The sequence below is a fragment of the Andrographis paniculata genome, unplaced genomic scaffold (assembly GCF_009805555.1).
Source record: "Andrographis paniculata isolate CXL003 unplaced genomic scaffold, ASM980555v1 Contig71END, whole genome shotgun sequence".
NCBI lineage: Eukaryota > Viridiplantae > Streptophyta > Magnoliopsida > Lamiales > Acanthaceae > Andrographis > Andrographis paniculata.
Genome location: NW_026137608.1, coordinates 2,535,681 through 2,553,708, shown reverse-complemented (window position 1 = coordinate 2,553,708; position 18,028 = coordinate 2,535,681). Strand labels below are relative to the sequence as shown.

Genomic DNA, 18,028 nt, shown 5'->3' with positions numbered 1-18,028 from the left:
TACCGGACCAACCTGGCCCAGGGGGGCAGAGCAGAAGTCCCTCTGCAACAACTTTTTTCTCACCGGTGCGGGAAAATAGAAGCACATGTGTGCCGACCTACAACAGACAGGGCATATGAGTTGGATAAGGTAGTACGCAGTCAAGAGTAGCCTAAATTAGACACTGCACTGATTTCTAAGAAACTCCAGGGCGTCACGGAATCATACCGTCATGCTTGGCTCGGACACAGGGCTGGGAATCTCAGGGACTGAATCAATACGAGATGTGCCCTATCATATAACATGCCGATCATGGTAAATTCCTTCGCCATCCAAATCTCCTGGGATACTCATACCAAACAGGTCAGGGATTATGAATACTTACTGCCTGGCCAGTAACCGCTCCGGAGTTTCTGTGCATAAATGCATACACATCAGCCTTGATGGTTTTGAACTCATCCATCATTGCCTTCAGCTCGTCCATTCCATTCTGTAGTTGTTCCCACCCATGCTGGAATGCTACACTGTCTGTTAAACCAGTTGACTCGCTGCGGGGATGAGCTGAACTTGCCGCACTGTCGACCTTTGACCGCTTCTTAATCTTTCCCCCAAGGGCCCGTCGGTACAGAGTCTCCCGAACAGAGGGAGTCCGCCCTTCAGGGGGAACCTTGTTTAGCTCATTCTGTAAATAAGTCTGCAGGAAAGATTTAAGTGAGGCCGAACTTGCTCTTGTTGTTAGAGATGTAAATACTGACTGAATTGTAACTAAGTTGGGAACGAATTTATTCTACCAATATCTCCTCGGTTTCTTGGTCATCCTTTCCCTTGCCTTGTGTGCGACTGGAAATCCAAATCTCCAGATTGTCGGGGTCCTTCCCCTTTGCCTTGATCTGCAGCAATACAAGGCCTTCTGTCATCGAAAACATAATGAAATACAGGAGAGGAAAATATGGGGATGGAGCATGACATGACTAATTACTTAATTGTAATAAAAGGTACCTCCTCTGCCAGAGTCGTGAATGACTTCCGCCCAGTACGATGTGGAAAGCTTCTTTTCGCTACGTTCGACGCATTTTTCTTGGATTGAAGCTACGTCAATCAAAGTTATTTAGTTCTCAGTCCATGCCCGTGCAGATTTAACGTATATTAATTTGGCATGTCCCTATGCGTACCTTCACCTTCTCGTCGCGCCAATACTCAACCAACTTCGGCCACTGATCGGGCACAATCCTGCTTGAGGGAACCTTCTTCAGTGCTTCTTCATCGTCCTCGATCGGATTGAAGTAAGTTGATTTGATGCTGTATTTCCAGTGCCTCCAAACTTCCCTTAGGTCAGCCAAGACCACTTTCTCCGCTGAGTCTGGTAATCCGCTGTTACTCTGGAATGCCGTTTCACACGGTTTCCACCAGGTCCGGAGAAGATGGTAGGGCCATATATAAGAATCTATATGAAATAAAAGAACTTTCAATTTAATGAAGTTTGCATCACCTGAACCTCCATCCATGCACCCTGTCTCTTCGTCTCCGGTATCTCAGCGAACGTGGGGTAATGTAGAGGAAGTCGAGCTCCGTTGCGTGCAATGACCCCAATGGCTGTCTTGTACTCGTTTACGTCGGGTCCGACGATGCTTTTATCATCCGGCGATGTGAATACAAGCATCCTGTGATCTTTTCCCCATCCACGCGGCATTCGTGCCGCCCCTCTCCCCTGCTTTTTCTTTGACGAACCAGCTGACACAAACAGGAGATTACATGTTCTAATAAGGATATTACATGCAAAATATGAAGTCACTAAATGTAATCGGTAATCTTTGAAGGCTAATTTCCAAACCGTCGTGCGATGTCATCTCGTCCAATGGTGCCATATTGCCCGCCTCTGTTCCTGTCATCAGAGTGGGGTCGGAGCCTGGCCCTTCATCCAAGAGTGGCATATCACTCTCTGCAGTCTCCATGTCCTGCGTCGGCGGAAGTGTCTCGTCATCTGCTTGTGTGGGGGGGATTGTATCATCGTCATCCTGTGTCAGTGCCGTCGGATCAAAAAGTGATGGAACATCCCTATCATCATGTTCCTGTTGGGGTTAACAGTGTCAGCCTATTGTAGTGTTATACTGAGAGTTCAAATAAGGACATGCTTTCGGCAAAGGAACCACATTACCTCCAAAGGGCCCTCTGAATCCTGAAGCACTGCCCTTCGAGTGGAAGATGTTGGCTTCATGCTTTGACCACGAGCATCGCGCTCTTTCTCCCACTCTGATGTGATGGACCGGAGTCGCTGGAGCAATGGCGAGACCCGAGATCCTTTCCGTTTTGTCACTTTCTTTGTGGGATTGCGGATGGGCGATGGATTCCTGCTTGCGGGATGAGTTGCCTCTAGGGGGCTGTTACGTGCGGATGCCCGGGTAAAACGTCTTGCGGGAGAGACTGCCGGATCCTGTGACCCTCCAACGGCACCACGTTGAGATTTGCCCATAACCTGCAAGACACCAGTGTTAGTTGGCAGTATGAAAACGTATATTAGGAGAAAATCAAAACACGTTTGTCATATTCTGATATTAATCAACATAAATTCAAGCATGATGGTAGCTCATCCAACACTAAACATACATCCGAAAGATTCCTACCTTCTAAATCATAAAAAATATGAACAAAAAAACTAGGACAGAATGAAGGTTAAACAATCAAGCTACTACATTTCATTAAAAAGATATATAATTGAAAACACAACAATAGGTGACAAGTAGAAAAACAAGAAAAACTCCTCGGCCCACTTAAACATATTACCCTACCGTACAACTATATCAAACATTCTATTGGAGAAAATAAAATTTAAAAATGAAAGAAATTGGATGGAATGAATATAAAAGATAATTTTTTTTTAAAGAACCTCTTTAATTAAACTAATATATACTAAATATATATATATCACAAAATTATCTATATATCTTATATATACATAGGAACGCACAGACCCAAACTAAAAGAAACCTACCAAATCCAACCATCCAAAGCCTAAACATGATTACAAAAACCATAAAATCCCAAGCAATTCGGCAACTCAAGCCATACCAACCTCCCACAACTAGACTAGATTAACAACAAACCCACTCCTTGAGAATAAATATCTCCTATAACCAATATTGCACCAATCATCCAATCCATGATCTCCAAACCGCAAACTCAAGCGCAAGGATATAACAAGCCACCAACCAAAAGGAAGAATCAACCAAAGATCACACCTGATATGTTCAATCCTCAATGCAAAGCCAACAATAAAAAAATCTACCTCCAAGAATCAAAACTATATGTGAAATCCCATGATGAGAACTAAACTCACAATATCAAAACCAGAGATGAACTTCCACTGCACCTGCCAAAGGAAACAACAAATCAAATAATGGACTGCTTGGATCAATCCAGCCTCCAATTCCATGACTTAAAGAAGCATCAAAATCAAATAAAACAAAAGTCACCAGCAACTCAGAGTTGAGGAGAATACCAGTCTAGATAAAAAAATAATGAAGTGGAATATCAAATGGATGCATAAGAATCCAAGATTCTTCCTTCAATGTTGCACACCCGAAAAACCATGCTGCCAACACCAACTCTGCACACCCCTCGCACTACTCAGTTACCTGGATGACTGTCAATCAAAATCTGATTTGAATAACTTGCCCATGCACCAACCTATTCGATCAAAGACAAACTACCATACACCAATATCAGCCTCCAACTCCATGACTTCAAGAAGCACCAAAATAAAATAAACAGAAGTCATTGGCAACTCAAAACTGAGGTTACTACCACCCAAGATATATGCATGAAACCAACACTTTCCAAGAATGATCACAACCAAATCGAACACAAATCACAACCATCTCACCAAAATTCTCACAATCTAGAGTGACTCAACTGCCACACACAAACAACAAGAAGAGCAACAAAGGCCAACAACCAAAACAAAATGCAGACACCAAAATAAAACAAGCCAGGTGAATGAGACATAAATAAACCAGAACATAGATTAATTGAATCATCAACCACAATCAATTTAAAGCTGAAAATTGACTCACAAGGCTGAAGTAAAAATACTTAGAGAAAAATGTTTATGCTCGTTCTCTTATCTTAACTTTTCCAAATTTGCTTTGCTGGTCTAAACCTTCTTCTTTTTAATTTAGCAAACTCCTATCCAAGAAAATAAATATATATATATTATATTTCAAACCTATGGAAGCTACCCTGTAAGAACTGAAGAAAAGAGGAAAAATGCTAGAAGACAATACATGTATAAAGAGAGTAACAAATATAATTCAATAAAAGACTTTAATTTGATGCCATATCACAAGTAAGAAAAAGGCCCGCAGCGAGCTGATTTATTTTGTTATCCAATAAGAAGCCTACAATCTTATCAACTCGGAAGATATATAGAGTTGGTTTTGGATCAAGGGGGAAGAAATTAGCCGAATGAGCAATTGATCGAGCAGGTGGAGTGCAAGCTGAAGAGGCAGTTACGGAAGGGTAAGTTTGGGGATGGAGAGAATACCTACCAAATCAACCCGAACTTCATACTCAACTAACTAGTCAACACCATCAACACCGATGAAAATGAACAATAATGTACATAAAAATGGGGAAACAAATGAGAGGACAAATGACACTTATAGGGCTAGGAGGGTGAGGACACCTTCGCCGTCAAGGGGATAGGTGACCAATTGTCCCTGAAGAGGCATTGGAGATGGCGATTAAAAGTCATGACACCATTGTCGGCGCTCGACTCATAGGGCGAAGGATAGGGAACCTTTTTGATTCTCAAAACTATAAGCGAATCAACCATAACAGATGGTCAACAAAATCGAAGGACATATCGAGTACCAAAATAAGTTGGTGGTGGCTCCTCAACTCAACAGTGGTGAGCTGTGACGGCTGACGAACACCTTCGATTTCACCGGAAGGATGTAGGGCTTCGAAGTCGCAATGTCTATGAAGATGAGTGGAATAATTTTTGAAAGTGTGAATATTGTATAACTGAGGATATAAAAAGCATATGTTATTTGTTTTTTTTAATTTATTTTAATATAATTAAAATAAATAATTTTTTTATTAATAAAAATCATTTTTTTTCCTTTTCTTTAAATTTATTTTAATATAATTAAAAAGAATAATTTCAAAAATAAATTTATACACCATTTGTTACGAAGCACAATCGTAACTAATGTTATTTTGAACAAAGTCTACCAACTTCGTTTTTGTTACGGATTATTTTGCGTAATTAAAGAACCAGAAACGTTGACCAAGATAATATTTTTTGGTAACGGAAGTTGTCGTAACAAAAACCATTATTTGTTACGATGTTATTGTAACGAACCGTCAAGCCGTGGCGAAAGACCATTTTTTTGGTAGTGTATATACACACACATATATATACCGTATAAATATAATATATTATATACAACATATAAAATAGTGGTTAGCGATAGAGATAATTAATATGGCTAATTCTATAATAATATTACAACAATCTTTCATTTTTTTATTTTTCTTTTCTTTTTTTTTTTAAATGCTGACATGTACATACCCTGCCGATCATTATAATTCTATTACATAAAAATTAATCCACATTATAAATTTACTATTTAGCCTAATAAAGACTCATATTTAATGTAATAACTACACTAGAAATTAAATATGATAAAAAAAAAAAAGGAATAACTGATTTTTATTTTTTAAATTAAAGATTAATTGTATAACTGATTTTTGTTTTTTAAATTAAAGATTAATTGTATCTATGTAATGAAATTCTCTCCTAATATAGAATTACATCAAATTCATATGAAATTGTAGCAATCATATTGGTAAAATCATATTACCTCAATAACTTAATATCATGTAATTTATAACAACAATCTTCGCACTATAAATAACTCAAAGAACACAATGAAGCAACCACAAATGAAAAGTTTAAGAAAATAAAACACAAAAACTAAAAATGCGTTCAAAGCTCTCTCTTTCTAATTTCTTCCACACGCTAACCCTAACCCTAACCCTAATCATTTGTTTCTACGGACTATCAGCTACTGCCAAAGTAATTCACATCAGCAGTGCTCTTCCAGCAAAATCTCCTCAAATCAACTTTACCATCCGAGGAGATGGAAAATTCGCTCTGCCAGTTACATTGAATCCAGGCCAAGAAACTACGATTAGCGTAGTTCATGAAATTAAGAAGCGTGAGGTTAAAGCGATGGCTGACTATGGCCTCAAATTTGCAGAGTTTGCAGCGTACAGTCCATCCCGAGATAAGGGCAAGGAGAACGTGTACTGGAGAGCGCGAATGAGGGCTTTGAGCTGAGCTATGACAAGAAAGCCTAGAAGATGACAGCTCCTTGGGAGACAGAGTGAGTGATGTTGTGCTTTAATTTCTGTACATTTGCTTCCCATAAATTAAACATACATGTTTAGTAGCAATATTTATGTTCGACATCAAAAAATAGTGTGGTTTGTGGATGGATTATAAGTTTGATGTAATATTATTATGTGTTAGATCTCTCTGTATATTGATTATTGAAGTGATTGTTCACTCCATTTACTTTTGCACAACATAATCAACAATTAAATACCTTTTTTTACTTTTAAAAAAAATCACACTCAAAATACATTTTTGTAATTTAAGATATCATTTTTAATATTTATTTGAGCTTCTTTTAGTCCCATTAAAAACTCATCAAAACTATTCACGTTAGAAAATTAAATAAATTAATCAGTCTTTTCCCATCATTTAATTTCAATGGATTATTGACATGACTGTAATGGAAATTGACATGGCATCTGATTTGAATCAAACACGACCGTGTTCCACAGATCATTGTCGCACTCAAACAGAAAATACGGACTTGTTACTATTAGGTATTTAATTAAAAATTAGAAAGAGGAATAAATGGTTTTATCTCATATTTTATCTGATTAATTTATTTTTATTTGGAAAAAAATTAAAAATCAGATAAAATAATTTGTTGCAACTTAATGCCAACGTGCAGAAATGAACATATTTTTCCTTTTCACGTGATTAAATACAAAATAATCTGAAAAAATATAATATATATTATAATTTTCCTCCCTCTTTTAGATACACGAAAAATCTCTCTTCCAAAAATTCTCTCAATTTTTTTCCTCCAAAATCTCTCCTTCCAAAAGCTTCCTAATTCGGTTCGCATAATCCATTATTCTGTAAGTTATTCTTTCTATCCTAGGAGGCGATAGGTGGAGGCCCGAATTTGCTACAAGGAAATTGCGTCATACGTGCGGCTCGGATTCGATTTTGCATCATATCTGATTTGTGCTTTCGGATTTCGCCATATCTCAAATTCTGCTAATAAGTTTCAAATAATTTTTTAAAACCAATTGCTTTGTGTTTGCGGATTTTTCCGTATCTCAGATTTTGCTAACAATTTTTTCAACAATCTTGAAGTGAATTCTTGAAATCCGAGATAGAGAAAAAAAAAACCTCCCTCTTCTCACGTGATCCCCAAAACCTACTTGATGACGAAGGAATGATCGATGTTATGCGCGATTGAGGCGACAAAAATTTGAATGATGATATTCAGATTGATGCAGATGTGGGGGGGGGGGGGAGAACGAGGTTACTCCAACGAGTTTCAGACTCCCATTCTCTATGTTTAATGATCTCAGCCACACCGCCTAACCGGTGAGGCAGGCAAGAGGACTGTTGCCAAAAAGGTTGTAAAGGCAGCGTATAAACAGGCCTTCAAGGCTGCGATGGAAGCGGCACAGCCTATTGTTGCAACCTCCAACCAGCCTGTTGCTGAGCAAAAAAATAAAAAAAAAGGATTATGTTGATACCCTCGTGAGACAGTCTGCTTCTGTTATGCCTCATCCGCAACATATGGCTACGGAACCTGCACAGGATGTCGTTGCATCTTCCAGCCAACAATTAAATAACTTAGAGGGTATACAGTTTGTTGTTGTTGCATACCATGTAATACAACCTCTTGTTGCAACTTTCAGCCAGCCTGTTGCTGCAGTAGCCGAAAAGTCAAAAAAATAAAATTCAACAGGCAGAATTTTAAAACATGGTAGTAAAAGATGTTGTATTATCTTACCACTGCTGAATCTGGCAGATTGGCTAACGGAGACTGCACCTGTTGTGCCAGAAGGACCCTCAAAAGAACAAAAAACACAAATTTTGAAAGCCTGGAAATGCTCAGATTTTATGTGCAAAAATTATGTATTGTATGGCTTAAGCGACTCCCTATACGGTATCTACCGGCATGGATTAACAGCTAAGCAGTTGTGGGAGACGTTGGAAAAGAGGCGGAATGGATACGTCACACTCTTGAGGATATTTCTGAATGAGACAAACCAGTCTATGCCATAACCCTTTTACTGCAATAGTAAATTTGCTATCTGCAGAGCTGAAAGTACAATATACAATGGAAAGACTTGACACATTTTTCGGCGACACAATTTCATTAGACAACTGAACAACTAAGGTTATTGCGATAGACCATCTTGCGTCAAAAGATAACCTAGCGGATCCGCTAACCAAAGGGTTAAATCGTGATGCAATCTAAAAACTGACTAGAGAAATGGGGCTTAACCCTGCTGAGGAAAAGGTTTTATAAAGGAAAATCCAACCTAGAAAGATTGGAGATCCCAAGAACTACGTTCAATTGGACAACCTACCTATAAGACTTATGTAAGTGATTGTGGGGGCTAATAGCCTCAACTCGTTCCCATCAACAAATAGTGACAGAGTAGAGAGGATAGCAAATAACTGTTTTAATGATCACTGAGTGGGGCTGCTTAAAAAAGGAATTGTTCAAGCTCATTTCTGTAGAAAATCTCGGAGAACCAGGATGGGTTCCATAGCCAAAATGAATCAAACAATGAGAACCAAACTAGGCACATGAATTTTGTGTCAGTATATAGCCCACTTACTAAAAAAATTGAACAATTCAAGGACATGTCAACTGGAAAATTGGTAAAGACTATGTACTGCTCAAAGGAATGTTCATAGAAAAATCTACTTATCCTATGCAGAATTCATCTTTATTTTATCGAGTGATTGTTTTCCTCTTTCATATGGGAGATTTCTGGTATTTAATTAAAAAGGTGAAAGAGGAATAAATGGTTTTGTCCCACATTTTATCTGATTAATTTATTTTGACTTGAAAAAAATAATAATAATAAGATAAAATAATTTGTTGCAATTGAATGCAACGTGCAGAAGTAGGCATATTTTTCCTCTTCACATGATTAAATACCAAAGAAAATATATTTGTTATGGACAATCAGTGTGTTTTAGGGAAAATGATTAAAAAAGTGGATTCTCCGGCCGACTCAAAAAAACTTTTGGTCTCTTCTCCCATAAAATGAATTGAAGTTTGAGGAATTCAACACAAATAGAAGAGAGAGAGGAAGATAAATTTGCATGAAATGAAAAGAAGAGAAAGAAATGCATTGCCTAAGAAGTAAAAAAAGGAAAACATAAACAAAATTAAAAGATAATGAAAATATAAGTCATTGGTGTTGTTTTGATTGTGTCGTGTCATGTCCCTTTTATCATCATTCCTCCTGACTTTTATTTGTTCCCAAAACTAGTTTTCAATCTCTTTCATTAATTGCTTGAGTAACTCTTTTCTTCATTAGCTTTTCTTTGATTCTCATTATTATTTCCATCCACTTCTCGTTTTTCTTGATTGTCTTTCTTTTATCAATGTTTCTTCAAGTTCAGTCAATGTGTACTCAAATAACACCTATAAATGTCAGTTTCCATTCCTTTTAGTTGCCTCATGTTATGATTCTCCTTCATTCATATACTCCTAAAATCATTAGCTCTAGGTCTTCCTGTTGTACAATCCATTCGTACCTCCTTTGGGTTGATTATCATTTTTTTGGACTGAATGTTCTCCAAATTGAATTGGACTCCATCTTTCGTCCATTTGCACTTTTGTGTTCCAATAATATTAATAAATTGTTAAGTCTTACTCATATAAAATGTATATTTATTAAACATTAGTTAAAATTCCAATAATATTAAACACAAATATAATTTGATATACATTGAAAAAAATTAAAAAAAATACTAACATTTAATATAAAAAAAATTGTTTGTTGTTACTGTAGATTGTGTTAACTACATATTATATAGATACATAAAATATTCATTATAACTTTAAAAAAAATAATTTATATTAATATAATACAAATATAGTAAATAAATTAATAATATATTACAATAGTCTATACAATAAATACTAAATTTGATCGGAATACGAGACATGTTGTTGGCATATATTTCCAATTTGTTGTCTCTCTATCTTTTATTTGTTGATTAAGCCCAATCACCAACTCGATAAGCCCAATCACCAATTCGATCGATAAGCCCAATAACCAACTCGATCGATAATTTCATAGGGTCCAACATAGCACGGACTCGATTTTCCTTTAATCTTAATAATTCTAATACATTTCATTGAAGATACTTTCAATATGACGAAATCTCTATTTTAAAGTTGACCCTCACGTCGGGCTTTATCGACATAACTCGTTTGATGATCTTGAGTTGCTTTCATCTTCTCTCTAATAACTCAAATTTAATTTTTCAATTCTTCAATCATTTCTGGACCTAATATTAGTCAATTACTCATGTCATCCCAACTCAAAGGAGTTATACATTTTAAGCCATAAAGAGCTTAAAATGTCAAGACCTAATAATTTCTAAGTGGTCATCCCAATTTCCTTAAAATTATATTGCACAAGCTCTTAACATATCTTCCAAAATATAGATAGTTTGTTTTGATTGGCCATCAACCATTGGATGGAAATTAGTATTCATATACAACTAAGTACTTAAGGCTTCTTGCAATATTTGCCAAAATCGAGATTTAAAACGCGGGTCACGATCTGATACGATCACCTCAGAAACACCGTGTCATTTAACCGCATGATAAACATATAATTTGGTCAATTTATGCATACTCCAATTCATAGGTACTGGAATGAACACTACTGACTTGGTCAATTTCTCTACAATCACCCAAATTACTTTTGTTCCCGACTTCGCCCTTGGATGTTCGGTCACAAAATTCATTGCAATAGAATCATATTTCCAGAGTGGTACTTCCAAAGGTTGTAGCAATCCCATTAGTCTACAATATTCTACTTTCACCTTTTGAAAATTTAAACACTGTGCAATAAATTTGGCTACATCATTCTTTATGCCCTTCTACCAAAATGCTGACGTAAGCCTTTATACATTTTAATCCTCTTTAGATGCAATGAATATAATGTATTGTAAGCCTCACTTATAATTTACTCTTTCAAATCACTTCGGTCAATCGGGATACACCACCTTTCATAGAATCGAAGACTCACATCTGGAGCAATATTAAATATTTGAGTATGACTGTAACTAAACTTTTATAGCTAGTTCGACCATCTTAGTATCTCCCATTTGCGATATTCTAATATGATAATAAATTTTAGGCTCAATCATTTGCAAATATCCTTGAGACATACCTCGTCCAAGTACCTCAATGTCCATCTGTGCCAAATCTTGACATAGTTCATCAACAACCGACATGGTACCCAGTTAATGCCTTGGTTTTTGACTTAAGGCATCACCTACAACGTTTTATTTTCTTTTGTGATAGAAAATTTTGAGATCATAATCCTTCACCAATTCCAATCATCTTATTTGTCTTAAATTTAATTTTCTTTGAGTGAAGATATATTTCAGACTTTGATAGTCATTTAACATTCTGCAATTGCCATAAAGGTAGTGTCTTCAAATCTTCAAAGAAACCACAATTGCTGCCATATCCAAGTCATGTGAAGATAATTCTTTTCATAAGGTTTTAGTGTTCGTGATGCATAAGTAATAACTCTTCGATTTTTCATTAGTACACATCTTAATCTCCACTTCTATGCATCACTATAAACTTTAAAATTCTCACGTTCCACTGGTAAAGCCAAGATTGGTGCTAAATTTAATTGATATTTCAATTCTACAAAGGGTGACTCACACCCAATTAATCCTTGTATCATTCTTCGGCAAATTATTTAATATCTTTGCAACTTTTGAAAAATCAAGAATGAATCTTTGATAATACCTTGTCAAACCCAAAAATCTTCTTACTTCTGACTGATTGGTAGTTCTGGACCAATTCAAGTTTGCCGCTACATTAGAAGGATCCATTGAGATACCCTTTCCAGAAACGACATGCCAAAAAAAACAACCTATTTCAGTGAAAACTCACATTTGGATAACTTGGCATATAACTATCTCGCACGTAATGTATTCAATATTACACATAAATGTTCCACATGTGTTTTTTTATTTGGAGAGTACACCAAGACATCATCGATAATTACCACCACAAAATGATCGAGATATGATTGGAAAAATCTATTTATCAACCCCATAAATGCATCCGGGGCATTAGTCAATCCAAGGACATAACTATAAATTTATAATGTACATATCTAGTAGGAAAAGTTGTCCTAAGAATATCATGCTCTACAATCCTTATCTGATTATATCTAGATCTCAAGTCAATCTTGAAGAATATATTTGCACCTCTCAATCGATCAAATAGATCATCAATCCTCAGAAGATGATATTTGTTCTTCAGTGTGACTCTATTTAGCCGACGGTAGTCAACACACATCCTCAAACTCCCATCTTTCTTTTTTTTTTTTTCACAAATAAAACTAGAGCTCCTTAAGGCGATGTACTAGGACAAATGTAACATTTATCTAGTAATTGCTATAGTTGTAACTTAAGTTCAGGGAGTTCTAATGGTGCCATCTGATACAGAGCCCTTGATACTGGCTCAGCACCTGTACGCAATATAAATAGTAAAATCCATCTCACAAGCTGGTGGCATACCCGGAATGTCATTATGAAATACATCAAGAAAATTGCGAACCACAATAATGTTTTGCAATCACTGCCCCCTTTCATTAAATCTCTTACCTCACAAAGATACACTAGATACCCCTTATGAATAAATGATTGAAATGATAAGGATGAAATTACCTTTATAGCAGGTTTTCTTGCAGATCCTGCACAATTCACCTGCTCACCCATCGCTCCAACCAACGAAATTTATTTTTGTCGAAAATTAAATTGAGCTTCATATGCAACTAACCAATCTATCCCAAATATTACATCAAACTCGGATATCTTGATACCCAATACGTTAGTGGCAAAATCAACTCCCCACTACCACTTCTACTGAAGAATTTAGACCCAATCTTCTAACCAAACACTTAGATATGAATGAGAACGTTGCACTCAAATCAAATAACATAAGAGCAGGAAAACCACAAACAAGAAGTCTACCCATTAAAACCTCACCTTGATGATAATCAGCCTCTGTTTGGGTAACAATGTTTATTCTGCCACACTAGTCAGGCCCACTGCTTAGCTACCTAAATGACGAACGTGAATGACTTCAACCACTTCACCATGGTGACCCTAATCCTCTCTCGTGTGACTAGAGAGACGGTTCTTGCCATGGCCTATATTGCGGTTCTGGAAACTTCCTTGTAGTCACCACACTTGGGCATAATCTAGCAATATGACCACTACCACCACACTTCAAATAGTCAATGTAATTTTATCACAATGGGTACCTGAATGAATTGTTCCACAATACCGACAAACAACCCCTGATTGTTGAGACCTCTCTTGACTCGGTTCATTAATCACAATCCCCTTAGACGATGGTACAGACCTCCACATTTGCCACAATTTCTTTTTACATTATGGTTCATCCTCTACCTTAGCTTTTTCTTTATATTGAAACTTGTGTTGATAATACATCTACTTCCCACTAACTTTCTGCCTAATTTTCTGTTTTTGATAAAATCGAGCAACACGCTTATAAGCATCATACCGTGAACTGGTATCCAACACAACTAAAGCTTCTTAAATCCTCTGCTGAAATCTATCTACAAAATTTTCAAGTTTGTCTATCTCACAAGAAAAGTATTCAGGAACATACATCTCCAACTCATTGAACTTCACAAAATAGTCCTCAACTAACATCAAGTCCTACTTCAAATCTAGTAGTTCTTGCTTCTTTGCTTTTTGAACATGCGATGGTATAAATTTAGCCTTTAATTTTTATTTGAAATCATCCCAAGTCATATCCACTTGGTGTACACCGGTAGCTTCCTCACTTAACCACCACCGATTTGATCGGCCTCTAAGAAAAAAGCCCTAATATCAATTCGTCAATTTAGTTGAACCTGAACAACACAAAAACCTTTTTCATCTGCTCAATCAAAAACTCAAGAACTCTAGGCTCTACTAAACCAAAATATGTTAGTGATTTATGTTGCATCACAGCATCAATGGAACTTCTCTGTTGAGACATCATCACAACCATAAATTGCTACAAAATCCTGAATAGGTGCCTCTATCGGTAATGCTCTGGCATACGATAATGTGACTTATCAGACGGAGAATCTAGCTCTGGGCCTCGAATAGTCCTATGTAAACTATCACCTCGAGAATTCGGCATATTGCTCCCGACTTCCCTGATTAAATAAAACAAGTATACTATCAAAATATGAAACACATGGACATGAATGCACCTAAAAAACATCAAATCTCACCAAACCAATTCAATAACCATATTATCATTATCACTATTATTTTCAAAACCTTTTAATCCAAAGAGCTAAGATATAACAAACCTATGCTTTGATACCAACTTGTAACAACTCCAGTTGGTTCATATTGAAAATGCTACATCCACATTGCATCATGAGGTCGTCACCTCCTACTTCGAGCCCCATAATACAATGTTAAGGCTAAAATTAGCTATAAAATCATCATATTATTTCACAAAAATCAGTTTATAAATATTTGCAAAATTACGCTCCTAAGGATGAGATTTTTCTAGTTACAAATTTACATATGATACATAATAACAAGTTCACTCACTTAGTCATTCTTTTTATATCCCAAGATCTCCCTTGTCCCGGAGGTGTCATGCATACCTGAACAAAATATTTTTCTTAAAAAGAAGTTTAGAAGTAAATTAATTGTAAGAACTAACATAAAATATGTCATGTCATTATTTTAAATAAAGTCTAATCTTCGTTATTTACAAAATAAGTCTCACGCTATGATAACAATGAAATAATACAACAATGGTATCGAACTCAATTAAGCATGCACATACATATACATATTTTTCGAAGTGAGCAGCCAGAATAACCTCGGCTCCATAATAATAGGCTCAATGTATCTATCTAAGTGAGCAACTAGAATAACCTCAGCTCCATAACAATAGTCTCACTGTCTCTGTCTAAGTTTTTTACCGCAATAACCTCAGCCCCATGATAATAGGCTCACTAGACCATCATTAATAAATAGCCGGAAAACCCTTGGATAAGAAAAAGGACCTAATAATCCATAATATAACAGTCATCCGGTCACTCGTATATACCCACCATACGCCCCCGCAATCAATACATAGATAGTCGATGTTGTCGTCATTAACCACAAGATACCCCATAGTCTGCGATAGCGAATATATGACTCTCATCTCTAGCCCTATCCCATGTAATGTAATAGAATTCATGCAACCTGAAATTACCCAAGAAAAATCCGAAAACTCCACTCCTCATCGCGAGCCCTAATGGGATCACGCTTTGAGTATGGCATATGATCCTAAACTACTGGTAGATCTCACTAGTGACTAGCCCAATGAGTGGAAACTAACATGAATTATTAGACTAAATGAATCTCAACTACAATGGATCTAATCCTTGAATGACCTTGCGACTAAGCCATCTAGTTGTCTGACTACTATCGTCCACTATCGCCAAAGTGTTATGGTACATTGAGGTTGAATAAATTATAGATCCATAAAACATATCCGATAAACCGTGCAATATGTGTATAGTATGTCAAATAAGTGAATTTATTGAAAATGAATGATAAGACAGCTCGTCTATCCTTCTTTTCAAAAATTCACTAATGTGTCCCGTAAGGGATGGCCTGGTGGTGTAGGGATTGGACTTGTGACCGTGAGGTCATGGGTTCAAACCCCCGACGCCGCAGGTCACCTGCCACACATGGTTCACCTAGTGTGACTTTCCCGTCGGGCCTAGTTTGCAGGGTATTAGATTCGGCCGGGGGTTTACCCAGTTCGCACTTTCGGGTAGCGGCTGCGGGTTCCCACGTCATCAAAAAAAAAATCACTAACGCGATCAAATATATATATCAAATATCATAAAATGTAAGTCTCACACATGCATATGTACACACATATATAAATATATACATGCAGTGACAAAATTATCCACATAATATCACATTAACTTTATAATCAGAATCACATACACAAGCATACCTAATTTTTTAAAATTAAATTTAATTCCCTACTACTTACCTCTTTATCAACTCTTTTTTGCTTTTGAAATTTTATCCAAATCGGGAACTGTCGCACCGTCAGCATTTGTTGCTCTCCATCGTTTTCTGCGCTCGAGAATTCCCTCCCTTTTTCCACTCTATCCCGAAGAGTAACTAGGACCTGTTCCTTCAACATACACATGTCTTATTATTTACTCAAATCATATAAGCTATATGTTTATTCATAGGAGTTATCTGCTTATTCAAAAGATAATTTCTCTAACTAGCTTGAGAGGTTTCATTTAGTAGAATATGATATCCTAGTTATAAAATCCTTATGCATCATAACCTTTATATCTCCCGGTTATTAAATAAAAATCTTTATTAATATGAACAAACAAATAGGTACAATACACTGCCATTTTCAATTACATTTAAATCGATACAAGATTCTCAAAATATAATACTAGGGCTATGAATAGTCTATTAACTAAAGAAATTTGTCGATTAAATAGCTATATAGTCAATTATGAATTTATGAAGGAATTCTAATTTAATATCCCAATACCCAAATTCATATTAATAAATTCTACTTACAACAAAAAATACAATATCAAAGTTCAAATTAAAATCGAACGGTTAAATCTTGTTCTCCTTTTGTTCCTTTGTTTTTTTTTTTTTTTTCCTTCTGCTTCTAATTACTTTCCTCTACTTGAAGGTAAAGTTTGTTTATTTTATTTCATTTGTTTGCTTATGTTTATCTATATATAATTATATTATATTATTATTAGTATTATTGCCATCAATAATTATTATTCTTATTATTAGTATTATAATTTATATTTATTCCTTTAACGATTTATTCTATCATAACTGACATATAAATTAGGAATAAAATTTATTTTAAAATATTAATTTTTTGATTCCATTAATATTATCAAAATATTTATTTGATATAATAGTATTATTTTATATACTTCGAAATAAAAGTATTACATCAGACGTGCCCGAAGTGGAGCACGTGGCCTTTCTTCTCTTCTGGCTCTACAGGTATGTCGTCTGCCTCTACTCTTAAGGGTGTCACTCATGCCCACTTGATATTGCCATTCACTTAGCCATGGGCTGATATATGTCCCTCAATACCTTATTCCTAGCCAACCTTTTCTAAGGTATTTCCAAAACTATTAACCGACTTCATTACTGCTAGAAGCTTGACACAGTTTGATCGGGCACTTTTTGGGTTTTGGAACTTTGGTTCCGATTGTATTTTCCCGTATCTTCCTCAGTCCTCCTCCCATTATTTTTTATTTCAGTTGTATGCTCGGTCTGTCTCTTCTCTGCCTTCGCCCTAACCGAAAAAATTATCGTGGCCTTTATGTTGCTATTCGGGTAATCTTGGAATTTTATAGGTCCGACTCTCAATACTATCCTTACCAAAATCTAATTGGTTATTTTCCACCTCATTTTGAATTTTCTTTCCCTCGCTCTTCTTCTTTACCTCATCCTACTTAATCCATTTTATGATATTCTACTCTGAAACCCGGCTCTCTCTTTGTTAGTAAAAACAAAAGAATGGCAAAAATGTGTTTAATGTCGTTTTATACTAGCCACAATATTTAGCACACCACTTAGGATGCTATGAACGTCTCCCTGGTCTTATTC

At 36.0% G+C, this 18,028-nt stretch overlaps 1 protein-coding gene and 1 long non-coding RNA gene across 2 annotated transcripts; both read right to left on the bottom strand.

Annotated features, from left to right (window-relative positions):
- Positions 1–201: 201 nt before the first annotated feature.
- On the bottom strand, positions 202–2,253 carry LOC127264805 (uncharacterized). The gene is made up of 8 exons (XM_051294351.1): positions 2,135–2,253; positions 1,811–2,048; positions 1,469–1,710; positions 1,152–1,358; positions 979–1,068; positions 771–869; positions 365–661; positions 202–270 (listed from the first exon to the last, which is right to left on the bottom strand). Exons 1-8 carry the CDS (start codon positions 2,192–2,194, stop codon positions 202–204), a joined length of 1,302 nt encoding a protein of 433 aa, XP_051150308.1. The 5' UTR covers positions 2,195–2,253.
- A 32-nt stretch (positions 2,254–2,285) lies between these two features.
- Positions 2,286–3,852, bottom strand: LOC127264941 (uncharacterized). Its single transcript, XR_007841861.1, has 3 exons — positions 3,476–3,852; positions 3,314–3,346; positions 2,286–2,452 (listed from the first exon to the last, which is right to left on the bottom strand). It is a non-coding gene; the product is annotated as an uncharacterized LOC127264941 (long non-coding RNA).
- Positions 3,853–18,028: the final 14,176 nt, after the last annotated feature.